Source organism: Phodopus roborovskii, unplaced genomic scaffold (genome assembly GCF_943737965.1).
Source record: "Phodopus roborovskii unplaced genomic scaffold, PHOROB, whole genome shotgun sequence".
NCBI classification, from domain to species: Eukaryota; Metazoa; Chordata; class Mammalia; order Rodentia; family Cricetidae; genus Phodopus; species Phodopus roborovskii.
In genome coordinates, this window is record NW_026125295.1 from 10,783,051 (window position 1) to 10,802,091 (window position 19,041).

The following is a 19,041-nucleotide window of genomic DNA, read 5'->3' on the forward strand; positions in this document are numbered from 1 at the left end:
GTTATGAAGACTCACAAAACTTAGTTGGGTTTACTGTGGAAGCCAAAGTAGGGCATGGGGTGGGGGTGGCAGAAAGTTCTAGAAGCTCTACCAAGCACTAGCAGAGATGGAGTACACTTTTTCAGGTGTAGGAACTTAGTAGCTTGGCAGCCTTGGGCCTGCTGGGCTACCTCTGTCCCGCAGGGGGCGGGTTCCTATCAGTTTGCCTCAGATGAGCAGAGGGTTTGTAGCTCTTGCTCTTCCCTTCCCCTCAATCATTGCCAGGGCCTCTCATGATACCGGCAAGCTGCCAACAGGCAATGCTCAGAAATGCTAATCTCCAGGAGCAGGAAGGCAAGGCTAGAAAAGGAGGTCCCACATGGATGCAGAAGAAAACAGTCAGGACCAGCAACTCGACCACTGGTCTGTCTGCTCTGCCTTCTCTGTTACCAGTTCTAAAAACATGTGAAATTATGTACATGATACATTGATTAACCCCCCCACACACACACACACACAAAACAAGGTTTGTCTGTGTAGCCCTGGAACTTGTTCGTAAACCAGGATAGCCTCAAATTCAGAGATCCTCCTGCCTTTGCCTCCCGAGGGCTGGGATTAAAATAGTGTGCCACCAGGCCAGGCCTTCCCATACATCATTCTAAAGCAAACAAATAGTGTAGAGCAGTCTGTTTGCTGTGTGCCAGGCCTCAGCTCCCCGGGGTGGAGTAGCTCACCACACCCACTTCTGATCTTATGGGCGTTTTCCCATACAGTGAGCTCTAGGGTCCTTAGGCTCTTTTCATCTGTGGAACTCAGAGTATCCGCTCCTTGTCTAGGATCCTGGGCAGGTAGGTCCTCTTCCACCCTCCTCATTACTAGGGAGGCTTTCAAGTGCATGCTCGAGCCAGTGAGTGAGCGCTCCATTGTAGAGACACCAAGCGGCCTCTGCCTCTGCAGGCTACAGAGATTTTAAAACAAGTTCTCATAGCAAACCGTCCTTCATGCCATGAAGAGACCAGGTGGCCGGGTTTCACAAGGGACTAAGGTTAGACAAACACATGCTTGAGTGAGCAGGGAAGTGGCTACAGCCCTTCATCCAGGGTTGCGCAAGTGGGTGGGTCCAAACTGCTTCCTGTTTTCAAGGATATGAAGTAGCAAAGCAGCACTTCTCTCCTCCGGCAGAGAACCTCACACAGGGCAGGGCTCACTGGGTGTGCCAAGCGCTCTGTCTGCGTGCTGTGCCTTCCTATCTTTTATACCGTTGCCACTTTTCAGCACCCAAATCCTAGGAGACACTCACAAGCTCTTTGGTTTATATGCATTTACACATCTTCTCTTGGGTAGGGTCCCATCTTTGGTGTGTAGACGTTAGCAGTTAGCGTAAGCTCCCTCACCTGTCCTGGGCCCTGGACCAACATTAGACACATAACCATGATTCACGGGAACTCTCTCTTCTTGTAGCACCACTTATCACAATGTCCTAAGCATGTCTGCCCTGCCTGGGTGACGAGACTCTGGACTTAGGGCTATTTCTAGCCCACAGCCCTAAGCTAGAGTTTAGCTCACGGCTTAGCCTGGCTGGGTCTGAGCATGAAGCTTAGAGCTCAGACAAGATGAGCAGACCTAGAAAATGGGCAGAACCACAACGGACTAGGGTGAGACCTAGGGAGCCATGGTTTCATATACAGGTTTCCGAGGAGACAGTGCAGCCAAGGGAAGAATAGGAAAGGGATTTGAGGACTAATTTCCATTTTGTTTGTGGGCAAAGAAACAGGTCCTCCACAGGTCACATGAAGATATGTTTGTTGACTATGAAGACTGGGAGACTAAGTAACAGGAAGCTGATGAGGGCTCAGCCTCTGTGTGTGTGTGTGTGTGTGTGCGCGTGCGTGTGTGGTGTGTGTGTGTGTGATAGGGAGCATGGGGTATTAGAAGCCCAGCCAAGGCCAGACTCCGCCTCCCCTGGGAACCTATTCACATAGCCCAAGACCTTGGCTCCGCACTAACATACCCCCTATAGGGGTTTCCACGGGGACAGACGGACGGACGGACGGGGGGGGGGCGGGGGGAGGAGAAGAAGGGGACTCTAACAGAGTGAAAGCAGCCTGGGGTTATAAGGCTTCTCCTGGAGGGAAAGGTCCACCTACAGATGCAGGGCTAGAAGGCATACTCTAGATCAGTTCTCAACCTGTAGGTCACTATGTGGTGATATTCTGGTTTTGATCTAAAAAATAAAGCTTGCCTGTAGATCAGAATGCAAAGCTAGTCAGCCACAGAAGTCAGGCAGTGGTGGCGCACACTTTAATCCCGGGACTCGGGAAAGAGAGGCAGCTCAAGGTCACCCTGAGCTACACGAAACTGATCCTGTCTCCTAAGAGAAACACAGCTCACACAAAGGTGATCTCAGCACTAGGGATCCCACGCCTTTAATCCCAGCACTAGAGAGTAATATAAGGTGGAAGGTTTGGTAGAGAGCAGTTCAGTCTGAAGATGCAATCTGAGGACAGGGCCACCCTCTCTGTCTGAGGTAGAGGCAAGGCTGGTGGCTGGCTGCTTTGCTTCTCTGATCTTCATTCAGCTTTAACCCCAGTATCTGTCTCTGGGTTTTTATTATTAAGACCAACTAGAATTCATGCTACATCTGGTGTCCAACTTTTGGGGTACAAATTCACAAGAAAGCCATTTGCCTGTGGCTTTGCAGCCACCCGCACAGGCTGGAGATACACGGAGTCACTGCCCAAACCTAGGCTCTCCTTTCTTCTCTCCTGGTGGGCACGCCCTGGACCCCCTTCTTGGGCTGCTGCCAAACTAGGTAGCTGCCTTGAAATTAGTCAGGCTTTTACTGCTCTACACAACAGCATCAGCCTTACACCTTCATCGCCATCGTCGGCAGATTTGGTGAGAAAATTGGGAATTCTTAACGGGAAGAATCAGTTAAAGGAGTTTTTTTCCCCACATTAAAAAATGGGAAGCACTATTACAATGGAGAGTTAGGTCTCTGTATGATTACACAATGGGCAGTTTAAAATTGGAATAATTAAATGATTAACTTTACTGGGACTGACATCATCATTTTGATAAGCCTTGCTATTGGTTTGATAATTCTTGATTTACCTCTAAAAAAGTTGGTAGATATGAGTGCCAAGATACCGGCCATAGAAAAACTTATTAAAACAGATCACAGAGATATTCGAACCTACACAGAGGAATTTAAAGGACAACCAATCTCAGCGTTGCATTATAAGGTTAGAGAGGAGCAGCCTAAGGTTTTCAAACAACCACGTTTAATGTATCTAGGTAACCTTACAGGAATTGCCAAATGAGAGAGGCTCTGTAAGAGTTAATTGGACTCCTGTGGAAGGTTAGATTTGAGAATATTCAGGGAAGTGACAGTCTCATATGGCATGCATTCACCACTTGTGGCAACTTGCAATAGAATTATCCCTAGAGACTAGAGAGACTTGGTTAAGGCTGTTTCAGAGCCTGATCCTCAATTACAATGGAGTACCTGGTTGAAAGGAGAAGCTAAGACACCCGAACAAAGGAGCAGACCTAGAGGCGTGGAAATCTCCCAAGAGCAACTTCTCGGAGGAGAGCTGTGCTATTATAGAAAGGCAGTCTCTATATGATGACGCCCTGGCTTTATGCTACGAAGCAGCTTTGAAAGCTTGGGCCAGAATTTAAGAAGTGGGAAAGAAGATTGAGTCATTAACTAAAGTCATACCTGGCTGGAAAGAAACCTTCACTGATTCTGGCCATCAAGTTCTCCTTAAAAGGGACTATAAACAGGGTGTTGCTAGAAACACTGTTTTTATCCAAGCATGATTCACACAGAATGCTCCTCCCCTCTGGATTATACAGAAGATGTGGCACAGAAAGGCACTGGACTAATGAATGAAGATCAACAAGGGACATTCAAGGTAACCCTTCACAGTCCGGAAACTCCTTCGGGGCCTTAGAGAGGCCCCTATGCCTAATTCGGTTCAGTTGTTTCCTGTGGAAACTCCTTCCCAGAGCAATGAAAGAACCCACATGCTTACTGTAAGAAACCATACTGCTCTGGATGATAGAACAGCTATAGGAAAGAGAACAAAAAATTCAGGAGAAACCATAAATCAAAACTGATAAAAATAGGAACTTCCCCAAAGTTAGGGTTGGGGAAGGGTTTTGTTTTGGTCTTTTCAGGAAAATAAAAACAAACATCTTGAGGAATTTAAGATCTTTAAACAAATAAGTACTGAAAGAAGAAGGGAGACATATCCAGAAAAACTTAACCAAGAACAGAAATAATCTGACGGAACACCATCTCTGAAGTTTCCAAAAAGAAGATGGAATACAACAATGACAATCATGTTATAGTTATAATAACACCACTACGCTGAAAAACACCAACTAAAGATTCGCTTTGGACTACAAACTGCTCACAATAATTTTGAAGTGGTTAGCTTCGAAGAAGCCTGGAAGCAGCCTCACAGACTACTCTATCCAGGACGTGAGATAAACCCCACACTTTCCTATTACGCAGAGACTGAACAGCAAATGATACTGCTACCTCTCCCAGGACTTGACAATCAACCCAAATTTTTCTTTTCAGAATCCCCTAAAGATACCACTGCCCCCAGACAGCAGAAGTAAATTTAAGAACAAACAATGCCCACATTCCCAAGAGGTGGGGTGGGCGGTTTTTGGTCATTCAGTAGATTGTTTAGGGGATTGGTTACAAGTTGTTATTAGTTAATGGTCAGGAAAAAAGCTAAACAGAGGGGATTAGATTCAGGATTCTTGCTTTGAAAAGAAAAAAGGGGGATACAGATATGATAGGACGAAAAGTAGATTATTGAATCTACTTCTAAAAAAAACTACTAGTTTTAAATATTTTACATTGGATTGGACTTTTGTATATTATATTCACCTTTTGTATACTGATACAAATTTGAGATTAATTATGTTAAAACATACTGTATATACATTTCCAATCTTGTTCAAGGTACCATACCTACACAGCTCATTTATCAATGTAATGCAAATGTCTAGTCCTTGAAAGTTAGTATTACTAACTGCTTAGGATAATAAGGAAATGCAGGTTAGTAATTGGTCACCTATTACAATCAAACTTGTAGTCACATTAGGTATGTTTTCAAGGTCAAACATATTTTAGAAAGACGCGCTGTCTTCAAACACTTCAGAGATCTACAGAATATGGCACTTAAGATGTTTTAAGAACACAGGTTGACAGAGGGGGGGAAGTGTGCCCCACACAGACACAGAGTTGGCCTGAGAACTGCACTGGACTTCAAACAATAACCTCTCCAGCTTAAAGGTTAGGCTCCAAGGGTGGCAGAGGGTAGTAAATTCCATCTCAAGCACAAGAAGCAAACCTCAACAGACCTCTGAGGCAAATTAACATTAAGACATGGAGGTCCTCAGTAAAAGAAAGCTTCTCAATCAAACACTTACACAGCTGCCGCTGTGTGAGTCACTTTCAAACTGGAGTTCTAAGTAAAGCCAGAAACCCACCAGGACAGAGAGCCAGAACGGGTAGGATCCACTTGCTGAGTGACCTTAAAGCAGTCACTTGACACCGTGGGGCTGGCTTCCCGCTGGGGCAGCGCCCGTTCAACAGTACCTTGTCTCCAGAGTGGCCATGAAGATGAAAATAAGATCGGTGATAAGGAGAGAGGGTAGGCTGGGGTTCCTGGAACACAGCAGGGACTGGGGAGCAGACTGACATCTGGGTGACAAGAGACAGACTGCACAGGAATAGACCTTTCAGCCACTCGGCGGTCTCTCGCTCGCTCATGCACGACCTCTTTCCCTGCAGTGTCTCCGGCTAGCAAAGCTCATTCCTCCAGACCCTCCTCACTCCAAACATATAGCATGTTGTAAAGGACATTGGAGGTGTCTGTCATTTTCCATTTACAAATCCCTTGTAATGAGAAAATGCAATTTTGAGCAAGGTGTCTTCTTATTAAGCAGACTCAAAGAACCTTGACGGTACAAAGGGAAAAGGGAATGCCTGCAACAGCTCAGAGGGAAGCGACTTCTGCCTGAGAACTGTTCTTGTCACAAGCTCTCAAGTGTTGCTTCAAGGCAAGCCCGAGTGATGCCTTTGCCGCAAGTACTGTATGCTCATGTTTGCCAAAGCTGTGAGATTATCAGGAAATGGGAGTCCCTCGACCTTCCAGGCACTGAAACAGAGGCAGCCTCGGGCGTCCCTCACACAGTCGGACGCCTTTTCCACCCTAGCGGCCACATCGCTCCTTGCCCGCACGGGACACTCACAAGCCCACGGTACCTGCAGTGGTGGGCTCGGTCGGGCTTGATGCTGCAGCACTTGGGACACTTGTACACCACCTGCCCAGGCTTCAGCTGAAGGCTCTCGATGAACTCTTTAGTGGCATTTCCTTTGGGCACTGCCCCCTAAGAGAAGAGGGAAGGCATCAGGGTCAGCTGTCACTCTGCAGTGGAGGCAATCGCGCCAAAGTCCACACGCATGGCCTCTGTGGTCCAAGTCACCTCAACACAAAGACTTTCCCCAAAGAACTGCTTCTAGGCCACACTGACCCCATGGCCACTCTTTCTCTCACTTGCCAACACTGTGTTTGTTGATCTATTCTTTCCCTCCTGGGAATAACACAGTAGCAGTTTGGCTCACTGACTATTCCGATTTCTGGGACGAGCACTGCTTGTCTGGGAGAGTCCACTGCTAAGCGCCATATCCCACAGCTCGCCTTTCCCATGCCAAAGCATGCTGCTCGGCATTCCCAGGTTTCTGTTTTGCTTTGATTCTTTTTTACCGGTGTGACTATTCTGAAGGATGGACACTCTGTACTAAGTAACAGGAGCTATGGCACTTGGGTATCTGACATCATATTCCACGCTGGTAATACACAAATACTTGGAATGCTGGTTCTACAGTCTGTTTGCACTCTGCACCCATCTGGACAGACGGACGGACAGAACACCAACTTGAACAGGGTCTCAATAGCCAATATCACCAAGTGCCTAGCTAGAGCTAAGCCCTGGGCTCACCACTCATCACTACAGACTCGGTCTCCAAGACTCGCTCACATTGGTTTCCTCCAATAGGTCCCCCTCCCCAACAGGTGCAGGGGTTTGTGTGCTGTACAAGTTACTGTGTTAAGAGGAAGCCGGGTGGTGCTGGTGCACACCTTTAATCCCAGCACTTGGGAAGCAGAGGCAGCTGGATCTCTGAGTTCAAGGCCATCCTGGTCTATAGAGTGAGTTCCCGGATAGCTAGGACTACTCAGAGAAACCCTGTCTCCAAAAACCCAGAGACAGAGGGAGGGAGACAGAAACGGCTCAGAGGAAGCAGCAGCCAATAACTAATGAGCACAGCACAGAGGCTTTAAGACACTAATGTCTACAGACCAGTAGAGATGGAAGGAAATGCTCCAGATTGAGACATGGAAAGGGGGAACTGCAGAGCCCATGCCAGGCCACAGGCTGGGAGGGGATTTCTTTCTAGGTGGCCCAGAGTCATCAGTGTTACAGGCAGAAGCTTAGGCCCCTGTGCTCTGTGAGCCAGATAAGAAAAATGGACGGACAGAGTGACTATTGATGGTTCATTGAGGACAAAGCAGAAGTGTAAGGGAACCTCAGATACCAGCCACGACAAAGCATCTGGAATAGAACTAGCTTCAGCTGTGGCTGGGGTGACGACAGAAGGAAAAGAGAGAGGGATAGACTTGCAGAGAGTGCCAGAGAGGCCCGGTGGGGAGGAGCTGACCAGGACAGCTGGTGTCAGCCATGTCTCAGGCACCTGTAGGACACCCAGGAAAGGGTCCAGCAGGATGGCTGGGGGCACAGACCAAGCAGAAAAGAGCAGTTGGTGGCACAGCACAGGGACACTGACAGGGCCTGTGTTAAGTCTAAGCTCCACACTGGACAGTGGTATAGCAGCAACCGGTGCTCCTACCGCGCCTTCGCTTTCTAATATGAGCCAGGACCCACTTACCCAATGCCTCCAATGCCTGGAGCGATGGCAAGGGCTACGCACACACTTAGCGTGTGGGAGGCACTTGGATGTACTTTGCACAGCTGCGGGGCTCTGCTGCATGCCCAGACTCTATGCAGTTGTGCTGCACCAAGGCAGCAAGGAGCAAAGCCCGGATGCCTATGCTGCACAGCAGCTCCCATAGGGCCCAGAGTGTGGAGGAAGGTGCTTCACACAGAGCACCCCTCCCCCAAACCTGGCAAACGGCACCCCTCCCCCCTCCCCCAAAGCTGGCAAAAGTCAACAGGTCGGTGAGGCAGGAGGGACAAGAACCGATTGTTAGTTAGGGTCTATCCCATGAAAGAATTTTGGGAGCGGAATAAAACCAGCTAAGAAATACCAAGATGCACGCGAGCTTTTGGCAAGAAGGTATTTCACAGGGAACAGACTCCGGCTAAAGTGACTACAGACACTGGCTAAGCGATAAGTTCTTTATATACTGCAAACAGAGGCTATGATGGGAGCTCTAGGGCACACAGACACGGAAGTAGCGAAGCAGGTGAGGGAAGCACTTAGCGAAGGTACCAGCCACGGAATTTACTGTAAGCCTTGGAGGCCATACGGGCTGCCAGAGGAAGCCCCTTTGGACGGAGCCTCTCATAGTATTACTATTGTTTATTAGCAGCCAGTGATTAGAGCCTTCCTGAAAGTTGCCTCTCTGGGGTGCTTCCAACTGCATAACCCTCCCAGAAGACTTGATCCCATCAAGTCTGCCCAGCCACCTGAGCCCTGGTGAGGAGCCTACGGTAGAAGCGCCCTCCCCACCCCCGCCTCCCCACCCTGTCTGCTTTAGTCTCAGGGCTGGAAACTGACTGCCTCATGGAGAAGAATTTTGGGTTTTGTTGAGTGTGTTCCTTGAGTGGTGCAGGGCATGGGTGGGAACTCAGTGCCTGAGACCCTCTGCCACTCTCATCCTCCTGAAGCTTGAAGATCCCTGCAGGCTTCTTATCCGAACACTCGAGTTTTCCTCTCATTTCCAAAGTGATAAATACTTGTTTATGGTTTTTAAAAAGGAAACACAGACAAGAAAAGGGAAAGGAAAGACCCGATTTGATCAGCCAAGAGAAGCGTTCCCTACGCGGTGATGCATTATATTAGTCTTTTCTCTTCGTATACAGTAGGCTGTGAACAATAAAAGCCACAGTTGCAAAACATGCGCCAGCCCAATCACAAGGTCAGATAAAACATGGCTGACTCAGTCTACAGGAAGCATGGAGAAGAAGCTGAAGATTCCCTGCCCTGGGCAAGCACAGCCCTTTACCCTCTTGTTCTACGGTGTCCTGGCTGTCACATGTTATCCAGGCTAGAAATCTCACCTTCAGGCCACCTTTAGGTCTTCTCAGTTTGTTACACCCTGCATTCCCTCTGCTGGGCTACTTCCACCTAAGTCTGAACCCTAAAACTGTCCTCAGCCCCATGCTCCCCTCCACACCACCGTCACAGGCTTTCTTGGCCCTGACTGCCTCTGTAAATGGACACATGATTGCTGGCACGAAGCCTTCATTAGTTCAAAGTCTGAACTCCTGGGCCGAGTGAATACCCAGGCCATACCTGACCCTGGCCCCAACCTAGGTCTGGCTCCTCCTGACACAGTGCTGCCTGCCCCGTATATGCCTGGGCTTTGGCAAAGGCACTGCACACATCTCAAGCTTCTCTTCTGCCTCTGCCCCCAGCAGAAGCTCTCTAGAAAGCTCGGCAGGTAGGGCTCAAAGTCCTCTGTACCCATTTCAAACCCGCTGGAGCTGCTCCCTTCTGTCTTCTCCCTGACGGCCTGAAAGTGGCGCGCCACTCACAGCAGGCCCACGGGCGACCTTAATTCCCAGTCTCAACCAGTGCTCTAACACACACCATAAAATCACAAACGACTTCTCCACGACTGTGAATTCCCAAGAAGACAGGGACAACGTCTTTCAACCCACAGCCTAGCAAATTGCTCAGGGCCTGGCCTGGCATCGAGCCTGTATTCAATACACCCAAGCCAGATAATAATGATACAACAGACATTTATTGAAGTTTACACAGTTCAGGCATAGTTCCAAATGCTTTGTGAAAGAAAGCATTTTGCCAGTTAATTCTGACAATAAATCTACGAGGCAGAGACTATGTGGTCCCTCATTTTATAGGAGAAGTGAGTGGAGCAGAGTCAGACAACTCCTGAGACAATGTGGTTAAGGGTTAGCAGATTTCAGACCCAGGCCCATGCAGCAGTCAATTTATCAGGTAGTTCTTCTAAGAGACTCGGAAACACTTTCTTTTTCTTTATTGCTTTGATAGTCTCTACCACACTCTACTGCAGTGACTGCATTGACAATACAGGAACATGAAGAGGGAGGCTTGCTTCAATGCCTAGAACGGGCACACAAAAAGAAAGCAGTGGAGAAAAGAAACTCCTAACGAGACCAAGTTTGAAGGAGGAGGAGAAACAGCAGCAGCAGCACAGGCGGATCTCTGTGAGTTCAAAGCCAGCCTGGTCTAAATAGCAAGTTTCAGGCCCGCCAGGGCAACATAGTGAGACCCTACTGCAAAAAAGAAAAGCAGGAAGAAATGGGGCTGGGAAAACGGCTCAGTGGACCTGAGTTCGGCGCCCACAGGAGGTGGCTCACACCACCTCCTAACCCTACTTCCAGGGGACTCCAACCTCTAGCCACAGGCACTGGCACAACCGCGCACACCCACACAGACACACATACACATAACTGAAAATAATAAATGCACCCGAAAAGGAAGACTATGTATCACTGATTCTTTCCAAGGACATCAAGGACTTGGCATTACTGTCCAAGAAGAATGAGAGGTACTGTTGTTAAATATGCATACCCATTGGTCTGAGCAGAAATGGCCCCCTTGCAGCTAGCACCCACAAAAAAAGGGTGGCCGCTATCGTTATACAAAGGGTGGAGGTAGGTGACCCACAGGCAGAATCCCTTTTCCCTCTCTGGAGCAAGGAGGACTTTCTTCTTGTTTTGTAGATTGTTCAGAGGCTGTAAAGGGCTCCTTGACACAAGCAAGATGTCAAACCTCACATCCACCCTGGCTGACCCCACCCAGGGAACACACCAGGATAACATCTCCACAAAGGAATGCCAGGCAAATTAAATCGAGCCCCAGTGCTTCTGTGAATGACTTGAACAGTGGAAATGACAGTGGCCTGAGACAGTCACAGAAGCTGGCTTATAGCAGTGTTCACAGGGTGGGACTTGAAGGGGGACACTGGCATGCAGACGATTAATTCTCTTCCTTAGTAGTGTGGTCAAATCGAGAGATTCATATTACACCTTTCCTCGGTTCTCATATTTGAAACAATTTATGAGGTTAATGAATGATTAGGCCCTCCTGGGTGGGGGTGGCACACATCTTTAATCCCAGCACTCGGGAGGCAGAGGCAGGCTTTCAGTGAGTTTGAGGCCAGCCTGGTGTACAGAGCGAGTTCCAGGACAGCCAGGGCTGTTACACAGAGAAACCCTGTCTCAGGAGGTGGGGGTTGGGGTGGGGTGGGGTTGGGAGGAGGCCCAAGGAAAGGAGAGGCAGAAATGAACCAACCACAAGGAGTCATGCGATTGTGACAACTTTGCAGTGTGTGGCTTTGAACTTCCTGGCAGTGGGGACTGTGCCTCAGTTTTCAGTGTCTTCTGGGAAAGACGTGTCCGAGAATACAGAACCAGACACATGTGGAGCGGGAAAGGAAGGGGTGGAGAAATCAAGGCGGTGGGGAGGTGGGAAAGACTCCTAGATAGGAGGAGTTCCCAAGCCCCAGTCAAGGCTGCCTTCAAGAGTGTGTCCTGTACAAGTTCCTAGGCACAAGGCCACTTCTGCACGCACCCTGCTTGTGTGCTCTAGGGCCTGCTTGGGCCCAATCACACATACACCACTTCCCCTTGACAATGGATCACTGCTGTGCAGTCTTACTCTATGACTTGGTGGGTCAGAGAATACCCAGCTCACGATAGGCAGCTCAGGCTGCATGATAACCTGGTAGCCCACCGACTTAGTTAGCGTTTCTATGGCTGTGAAGAGACCATGACCATGGCAACTCTTGTAAGGGAAAACATTTAATTGGAGTGGCTTCCTTACAGTTCATGGTGTACATGGTGGGACACGGAGGCATGCAGGCAGGTGTGGTGCTGGAGAGGTAGCTGAGAGTCCTACATCTTGCAGGCAACAGGAAGTGGTCTGAGACACTGGGCGGTATCTTGAGCATCTATGAAACCCCAAAGCCCGCCTCCACAGTGACACACTTCCTCCAGCAAGGACACACAGACACATCTCACAATAGTGCCACTCCCTTTGGGGGCCATTTTCTTTCAAACTATCACACCCATCGTCAAACATCTGGTTTCCATTAAAGCCCAATGATAGGCCAAGAGCTGCCTCTCAAAGAGAGAATACTTGTCTACAGATGATGGTAAAGCCTCACTCAAAAATCCCAAAGGTCTCTTCTGTGATTCACAGATAGGGGCCTGCCAAAGGCTCCAAAACAAAAACAAAATCAAGAAACCTTCTTATCTGCCACCAATACTTCAATTACCATAGGGTCTGCTGGATTATATGGCCCAAACGGTAGGACAGCTTGCACAGTAGTCTGGATCCATTTAAGAGCTTGTTCCTATTCCAGGCTCCAACATAGCTAGCAACTTTCCTTCCAAGTGAGGAATGTGTTGTCTCCAGAATCAAACAGATGCACTGAATATTGCACTTTTTCTTGGTGGCAGGATGGGCCAGGTGCAATAAATTATCCTTCACCCTAGAAGGAATATCTTTTATGTGTTCCACACCACTGGATTCCTAGAATTTTCACTGATGTAGACGGCCCTTGAATTTTGGTTGGATTTATTTCTTATCCTCTGATGTTCATATGTCTTACCAACAAGTCCCCCTGCTAACTTGGTGCAATCAGCATGTCATCAATACTTTGTACCAGTGTGGTATTTTGTTGGGGAAGCAACAGATGATCAAGCTCCCTTTGAACTAAGTTATGACACAGGGATGGAAAGTTAATATACCCTTGAGGTAAAACTGCAAAGGAATACTGCTGGTCTTGCCAACCGATAGTCAATTGCTTCTGGTGGTGCTTGTAAACAGCTACTGAGAAGGCAATACTGGATCAAGAGCTGCACACCACACACCAACCGGGAGAAGAGCTAATTAATTAGCTCAGGTAAGAACACCACATGTGGTGCAGCAGCTTCTGTCAGAACCACTACTTGATTAAGCTCGTGACAGTCAACTGTCATTCTCCAGAATCTGTCTTCTGCACAGGCCAAGTAGGAGAGGTAAAGGACGTGATGGGAACCAGTATGTTTCATGTCCTTGACAGTGTCACTAATTTCTGCAAGTCCTTGGTTTGGGTTCACTATTTTCCCTGGTATAGGCAACGCCAATGGCTTCCATTTGGCCTCTCCAACCGTAACAGCCCTCACCCCACAGATTAGAGTAAGAGTGGAGAAGGTAAGTTCAGTTCAGCGTGTGTACATTCATTTAATGCTCTGTGCTTTTGACTGTGGACGGACACTTCAACAGTCTACTGTATTGACTTCTCTGCTATGATGGGCTGTAACCTGAGCTTTTGTCAGGGCATTTCATCACAGCAACAGGAAAGAAATCTAAAACTGCTACCGAGGATTGGAAGCTGAGCCACACAGCAAGGTAAAAATCAGAAAAAAAAAAAAAATTCTGCTGCAGGGCTGCCCGAGGAGGTCCCTAGAGAGGCTTCTACACAGTAAGGAGGAAAGCATAGGTTTGTGAGGGCAGCCCAAGTGCCAGCAGGAGCTTCCTGGTGACATCCGACTCCTCAGCCTTCTACGCTACCAGTGCATCTTCCACCCCCGATCCTGACCAGCTCACATAACGACTCTGCTCACACCTAACATGTAGCAGTTTTGCCACAGAGAAGCTTTGTTTTGGCCTCCTGCATTTTCCCTTACTGGCGTTTCTCGTGCAACACGTGACAGTAGCACCCACAGTTGTTCCTGCCCAGGCTGAAGGTTTTCTTTTTTCAACCTCCTTTTCTGCACCTGGTTGAACTCATGAGGCCCAGCGGGATTTTCAAGTGTGTCAATCCCTAGAGCTCTGCCCCTAGACTGATTGGAGTGGAAGCCCTGAGGGCAGGGGGCAGGCACCAGTACTTTAAAAAACTCATTAGGAAATTCTTACTGTGTAGCCAGACTTAAGAATGAAGCCATCGGTGGCTTAAATAAGCTTCGAAACCAAGAGCTTTTCTGCTGCCTCCATGACCCAAGCTAGTCCAGGTCTAACCTAAACCACTGCCAATGCCCCTGTCTTTCTTCTGAAACTCCCAACCGACCCTCACTATAAGCACAATGCCATTATATCTATCCCAGCAAGGTCTTGCATGGCCTCTTCACCACGCTTTAGTCTCATGCTCCAAACTCCGGCCTCTGTGCCTCTTTTCTCTTCTGCCCGAATCTGCCTGCAAATCTTTGCATGCCCTGGCCTGCAGCTTCATGCCATTCAGGTTCGCTCTGATAGCGTCACCATGGAGAGGCCTTTCTGGATATTCCTGGCTTAATGGGGTGCCTACTGCACCCTCCTGTGGCTGTCCCACTGCCCTCACAGCAATTAGAGTTCAGTCAGCACCTCATTTAACCCTGGAATGTGAGGGTACAGAAGGCAGGGGCTCTGTCTGCCTTATTCTCAGCTGTACCTGCTGCTCATGACGGAATCCTTTGCTGGGCTGGTACCCAGTCAACACACTTCATCTACCCATCGATGCCCAGCGGGGCCTTGCACATGACTGCTATAGCCATCCTTGTCCAGTGATGCTCTGGCCCTGTCACTTTAGTTAAAAATCATTACAGCCAGAATCACACTTTCATCTCAGCAACTGGGAGGCAGAGGCAGGCAGACCTCTGTGAGTTCAAGACCAAACCTGGTCTACACGTGAGTGCTAGGACTATGTAATGAGGCCCTGTCTCAAAAGAAAGAAATTGGGGGAGGCTCTAGAGTCTTTGCTGTCCTATGTTTCCTCTTCCCTAATCACACAGACACCAAAGGTAAATCCACATTCCTTGTGGTCTTTCCCATCCCAACAAACAAATGCCCAGCGCAGCCACTGCCTGTCTCTCTGCACAGGATGCTCTCCACCTCGCACCACCAACCTCTGACTGACTGGCACCCATCCCTGTTTGTCCACAGCAAGCTACACTTCCTCTGCCAGGGTTGCCCTCACCTGTCTTTTGGACAGAGGCATCTTGATGGGAGAGGTGGTACTGACCTATGAGCTGAGCAGAAGAATGTAATTCCCTCCATTGTCTCCAACAGCAAGGGCGTCACACAGATTTCTGAATAAACCCTTTAGTTTGTTTTAACTTCTTTATACCCTTGTGCACGTGGCACTTTCAAGAACCAAAGTGCGTCACCTTCTCAGCTAGCATCAGCACCAGTCCACAGGCCCTAGGATACAAAGCCTTAGGCAGTTAGCGCCATCTGGACCAGCCACACAGGTAACTGCCTTTCCTTGGGAGGGATTAACAATGCACCTTCAAGAAGGGAGCTGCCTCACCCTGTGGTCTGTGCTGTGCTTTTCTGGGGCTCACAGAAGCTGTGAGTGTGGCCATTAGCAGAACTTTCTCAACCGAATGGCTACCACCCTCATACCGAAACAGTTAATCCACAGGGGAATTTTACCAAGTTAGCCACATGGTTGTTTCCCATACCACACGAAGAAAAGTCAGGAGGGCTTGATATGGAGTACAGAAAATATTCAGGGGCCTTTGCCTCACTTCGTGTATTTATCTAAGTCACTAAATGGAACAAGTTTTACCCACAGATACCCAAAGGTGTCTGCTGTATGCCAAACAGGCCTGGACAGCTTTTTAGAAAAAGAGGAATTTTTTTCCCCTCCTGACAACAGGTGTCTCATTATGTTGCCCTGGCTAGCCTCGAGCTCACAAGCATCTACCTTACTCTGCCTCCCCTGGGACTGAAGGTGTTTGCCACCCTACGAAAAAAGAGGAATCTTGTGCAACTTAACTGAAGGCTAAATTCATGCAGGTACTGAAACTGGATGTGGCTGTAGCATCAAGCCAACCCAACTCAAGTCGTCTCTTTTTTTCTTCACTCTCCCCTAGAATGCTTTCTGCTCTGACCATCTGGCCCAATCTCCAAGGTTATCTGATTGCATCCTCCAACCAGGCTGGGTTTCCCTAGCTAGACCCTTGACATAGCAGGCTCAACAAATACATACAGCAGTGTGTAGACAGTGCCATTCAACCTGCCCCCATATGCTTTAACAGGTACTGCCCCTCTTCCCCGGTCAGAGCCCCCCAAACTCTAAAAAGAGGAAGCTCACTTTTCCACCCAGCCCCGGCTGTCCCTTTTTTCACATTCCCAAGATCCATGGAGAGCATGCGGGTTCCGGCCATGACAGGGCCAGAGGGATAGAATGTGGGCTGGTCAAAACAAGCCCAGACATACTCACGGGGTCCGTCAGCATGGCCCGGCAGTGTGAGGCCAGGGCCAAGAAGGCCAGCAGGTTGAACACAATCCCGTTGATGACGCTGTACACGTAGTCTCGGGATGGAATCAGCATGACGAAGAGGACCACGAACTCCGCGTAGAGGACCAGAAACCAGGTGACAATGGCACAGGCGATGCCACAGCCGTCACGAATAAACCACATGGTTCCCGCAGGGCCAGGGAAGGGAGGTGGGGCGCACTTCTCCGGCTGGAGGTACTCTGGTTTCCGCTCAATGTCTCGGAAGTGATGAGTGGGGATGAGCATCATAAGCTATTCTGTCCATACTGGCATCTGAAAGGAAAGGGGCACAAATGCGGTGTTACCTTAGCACAAGGAGACCTCACAAGGGAACCACGGCGTGTATGTGCACAAACAGAAACCCTGCCTCAGTGCCTTCTTCACTTAAGGGTTGCCCTCCCTGTCCCTGCCATTGTAAAGCAAGAATACCTTCCCTAAACCCCTCACATGGAAGGCGAGACCGCAGAGGCCTGACAGGGCAATGCCTTGCCTGAGGGCAGCCAGATCAGACAGCAGCTGGAGGTGGCACTAGCCTCAGTCTCCTCTGTTGTGAGGGCACCGCTGAGCAAATAAATAGTCAATTGCATTAAAGCCGGGGCAGCAAATGCTAGGAAAAGCTCCTGTAAAACAGAGCTTGCTCTTAGGGTAAGAGGCTCTGCGCTGTGCTCTCTGTATGAGTGATGGGGAATGAGTGGAGAGCCACGAGACACCATTTCCTCACCCGTGAAGCATCGCCCTGCCAGCAGCTTTGGGGGAGGGGTTCAGGGTGGACATCCCGCATGGCTCACTGGCCATGCACAAGCATTCTCTTGGTAAGGCATTCTTTCCATTGAAAAGGCACTGGAGCTAAAGCCCTGATCTCTGGAGATGCAATAACACCAACTGGGGGGTGACACAGAACAAAGTATAAATGGAAGGTATAAACACAAAAATGCTATGAGGAAACCCACCACTCATTATTATTATTATTATTATTATGATAGGGTTTCTCTATGTAATATCCCTAGCTGTCCTGGAACTTGCTTTATAAACCAGGTTAACATCAAATTCACAGAGATTCACCTGCCTTTGCTTCCAGAGTGTTGGGATTGAAAGCACACACCACCCTGCCTGGCAATCCTCCTGCTTCGGCCTCAGAGGGACTCAATGTGAAAAGGCTGTATTTGTTCCCTTCAGCTTCCTCCAATAACGAAGGCAGACGAAGACCCTTCTTATTGTGATTAGCTTACAGCTCAGCAGCAACTCTGACAAAGACCTCCCTCCCTCACTTGTCCTTGCTTTTGAGGAACCTGGCAGAACTAGGAGCTTTGGCTGGGGAGGCCTAGAGGACCATTCCCGACACCACTCCATACAGGCCAACTGAACCCTCAGAGGAACTGTATCCTCTCGGGTTCCCTCCTAGTCCCTTTATCCTTCTCGCTGTCCGAAGTCTCCTCTCTCCATTCAATCAACTCAGCATGATCTTGAGGGAGTAGCCACTGCGAACTCCCCTGAGATGTGAGGGCAGGAATGTGGGAACCGCCCTGTTTGCCCCCCCCCAAGACTGTGCTGACTTAAAAGCCCCATTTTGTTGAGCTCTGCAGCCTGGCTGGCAGTAGGCATGAGATATGTGGTCAAGCTCAGCATGTTTGAGTGACAGAAGATGTCACACAAGTGACTAACAGACAGCAAACACAACACAGGGCGAGCAGGGCCAAAACAGGGGGATAAACATGCACACCCACCCATGCGGAGCGCACACTTGCTCAGGGTGAGAACTCACCATGAGTGGGTTACGAGAAGACAGAGGTGAGGAGGGCCTGGAGATGTGGCAGGGAGGCTGGGCATCTAGGCTATGTACACACAGACTGTGTTGGGGTAGACAGGGAGGAGGTGTAGGGACATGCTACCCTATGGCAAGGACATCCTCCTGGCTATTGACAGAAAAGCCAGGTGAGTTCAGAAGCCAAGGAACACAGGAGGGCACTAGTCCTATTTGGTGACACCAGGTTTTCTGTTCCTCTAGGTGGCTACTAGTTTTCCACTGAAGGACCGAGAAAACGACCCGTTTCCTAATCTTAATTATAGTGACCTACACTGTACCCTCTGAGCTGTTTCATAGCACTGTGTAAAAGGAGCTCCCTCCACGTGTTAGTAACCATAGGTGAGATTATTCTCACCGCACAGAAGAATGCCTGAGGCTCGGAGAGACAAAGGGACAAAGCCTATAGCAAGAAGTCAGACACAAGGAAGTCACACAGTGGAAGAAAGCACTCAGGAGTGCTGGGGTGCCAAGTCTCTCACTGTATGTGTGTGGATCTGCGTGTAGGTATGCACATGTACACGAAAGTGCCTGAAGAGGCCAGAAGAGGTCAGATCTCCTGGGGTTGAAGTTACCGGAGACCATGAGACCCCTGGTAAAGATGATGGGAAACAAACTCAGGGTCTCTGGAAGAACAAGCCATGTATACAGCATAAGTTTCACTGTACCTGACTGCAAGCATGCCCTTCTATCACAGACTGGTAGACAGACAGACACAAGGGCACTGTATGAAGTGGATCCTACAGCCCA

General features: G+C 49.0%; 1 protein-coding gene across 2 annotated transcripts in view; it reads right to left on the reverse strand.

Annotated features, from left to right (window-relative positions):
- The window catches only part of Zdhhc3 (zinc finger DHHC-type palmitoyltransferase 3), a 41,486-nt gene that overhangs the window by 13,977 nt on the left and 8,468 nt on the right, over window positions 1-19,041 (reverse strand). For both annotated transcript variants that reach the window (XM_051202948.1, XM_051202955.1), the window contains exons 2-3: window positions 16,434-16,763; window positions 6,275-6,399 (exon numbers count right to left, since the gene is read on the reverse strand). In XM_051202948.1, coding sequence (XP_051058905.1) covers window positions 6,275-6,399; window positions 16,434-16,739 — 431 coding nt within the window. In that variant the 5' untranslated portion in view covers window positions 16,740-16,763. The remainder of the gene's footprint in view (window positions 1-6,274; window positions 6,400-16,433; window positions 16,764-19,041) is intronic.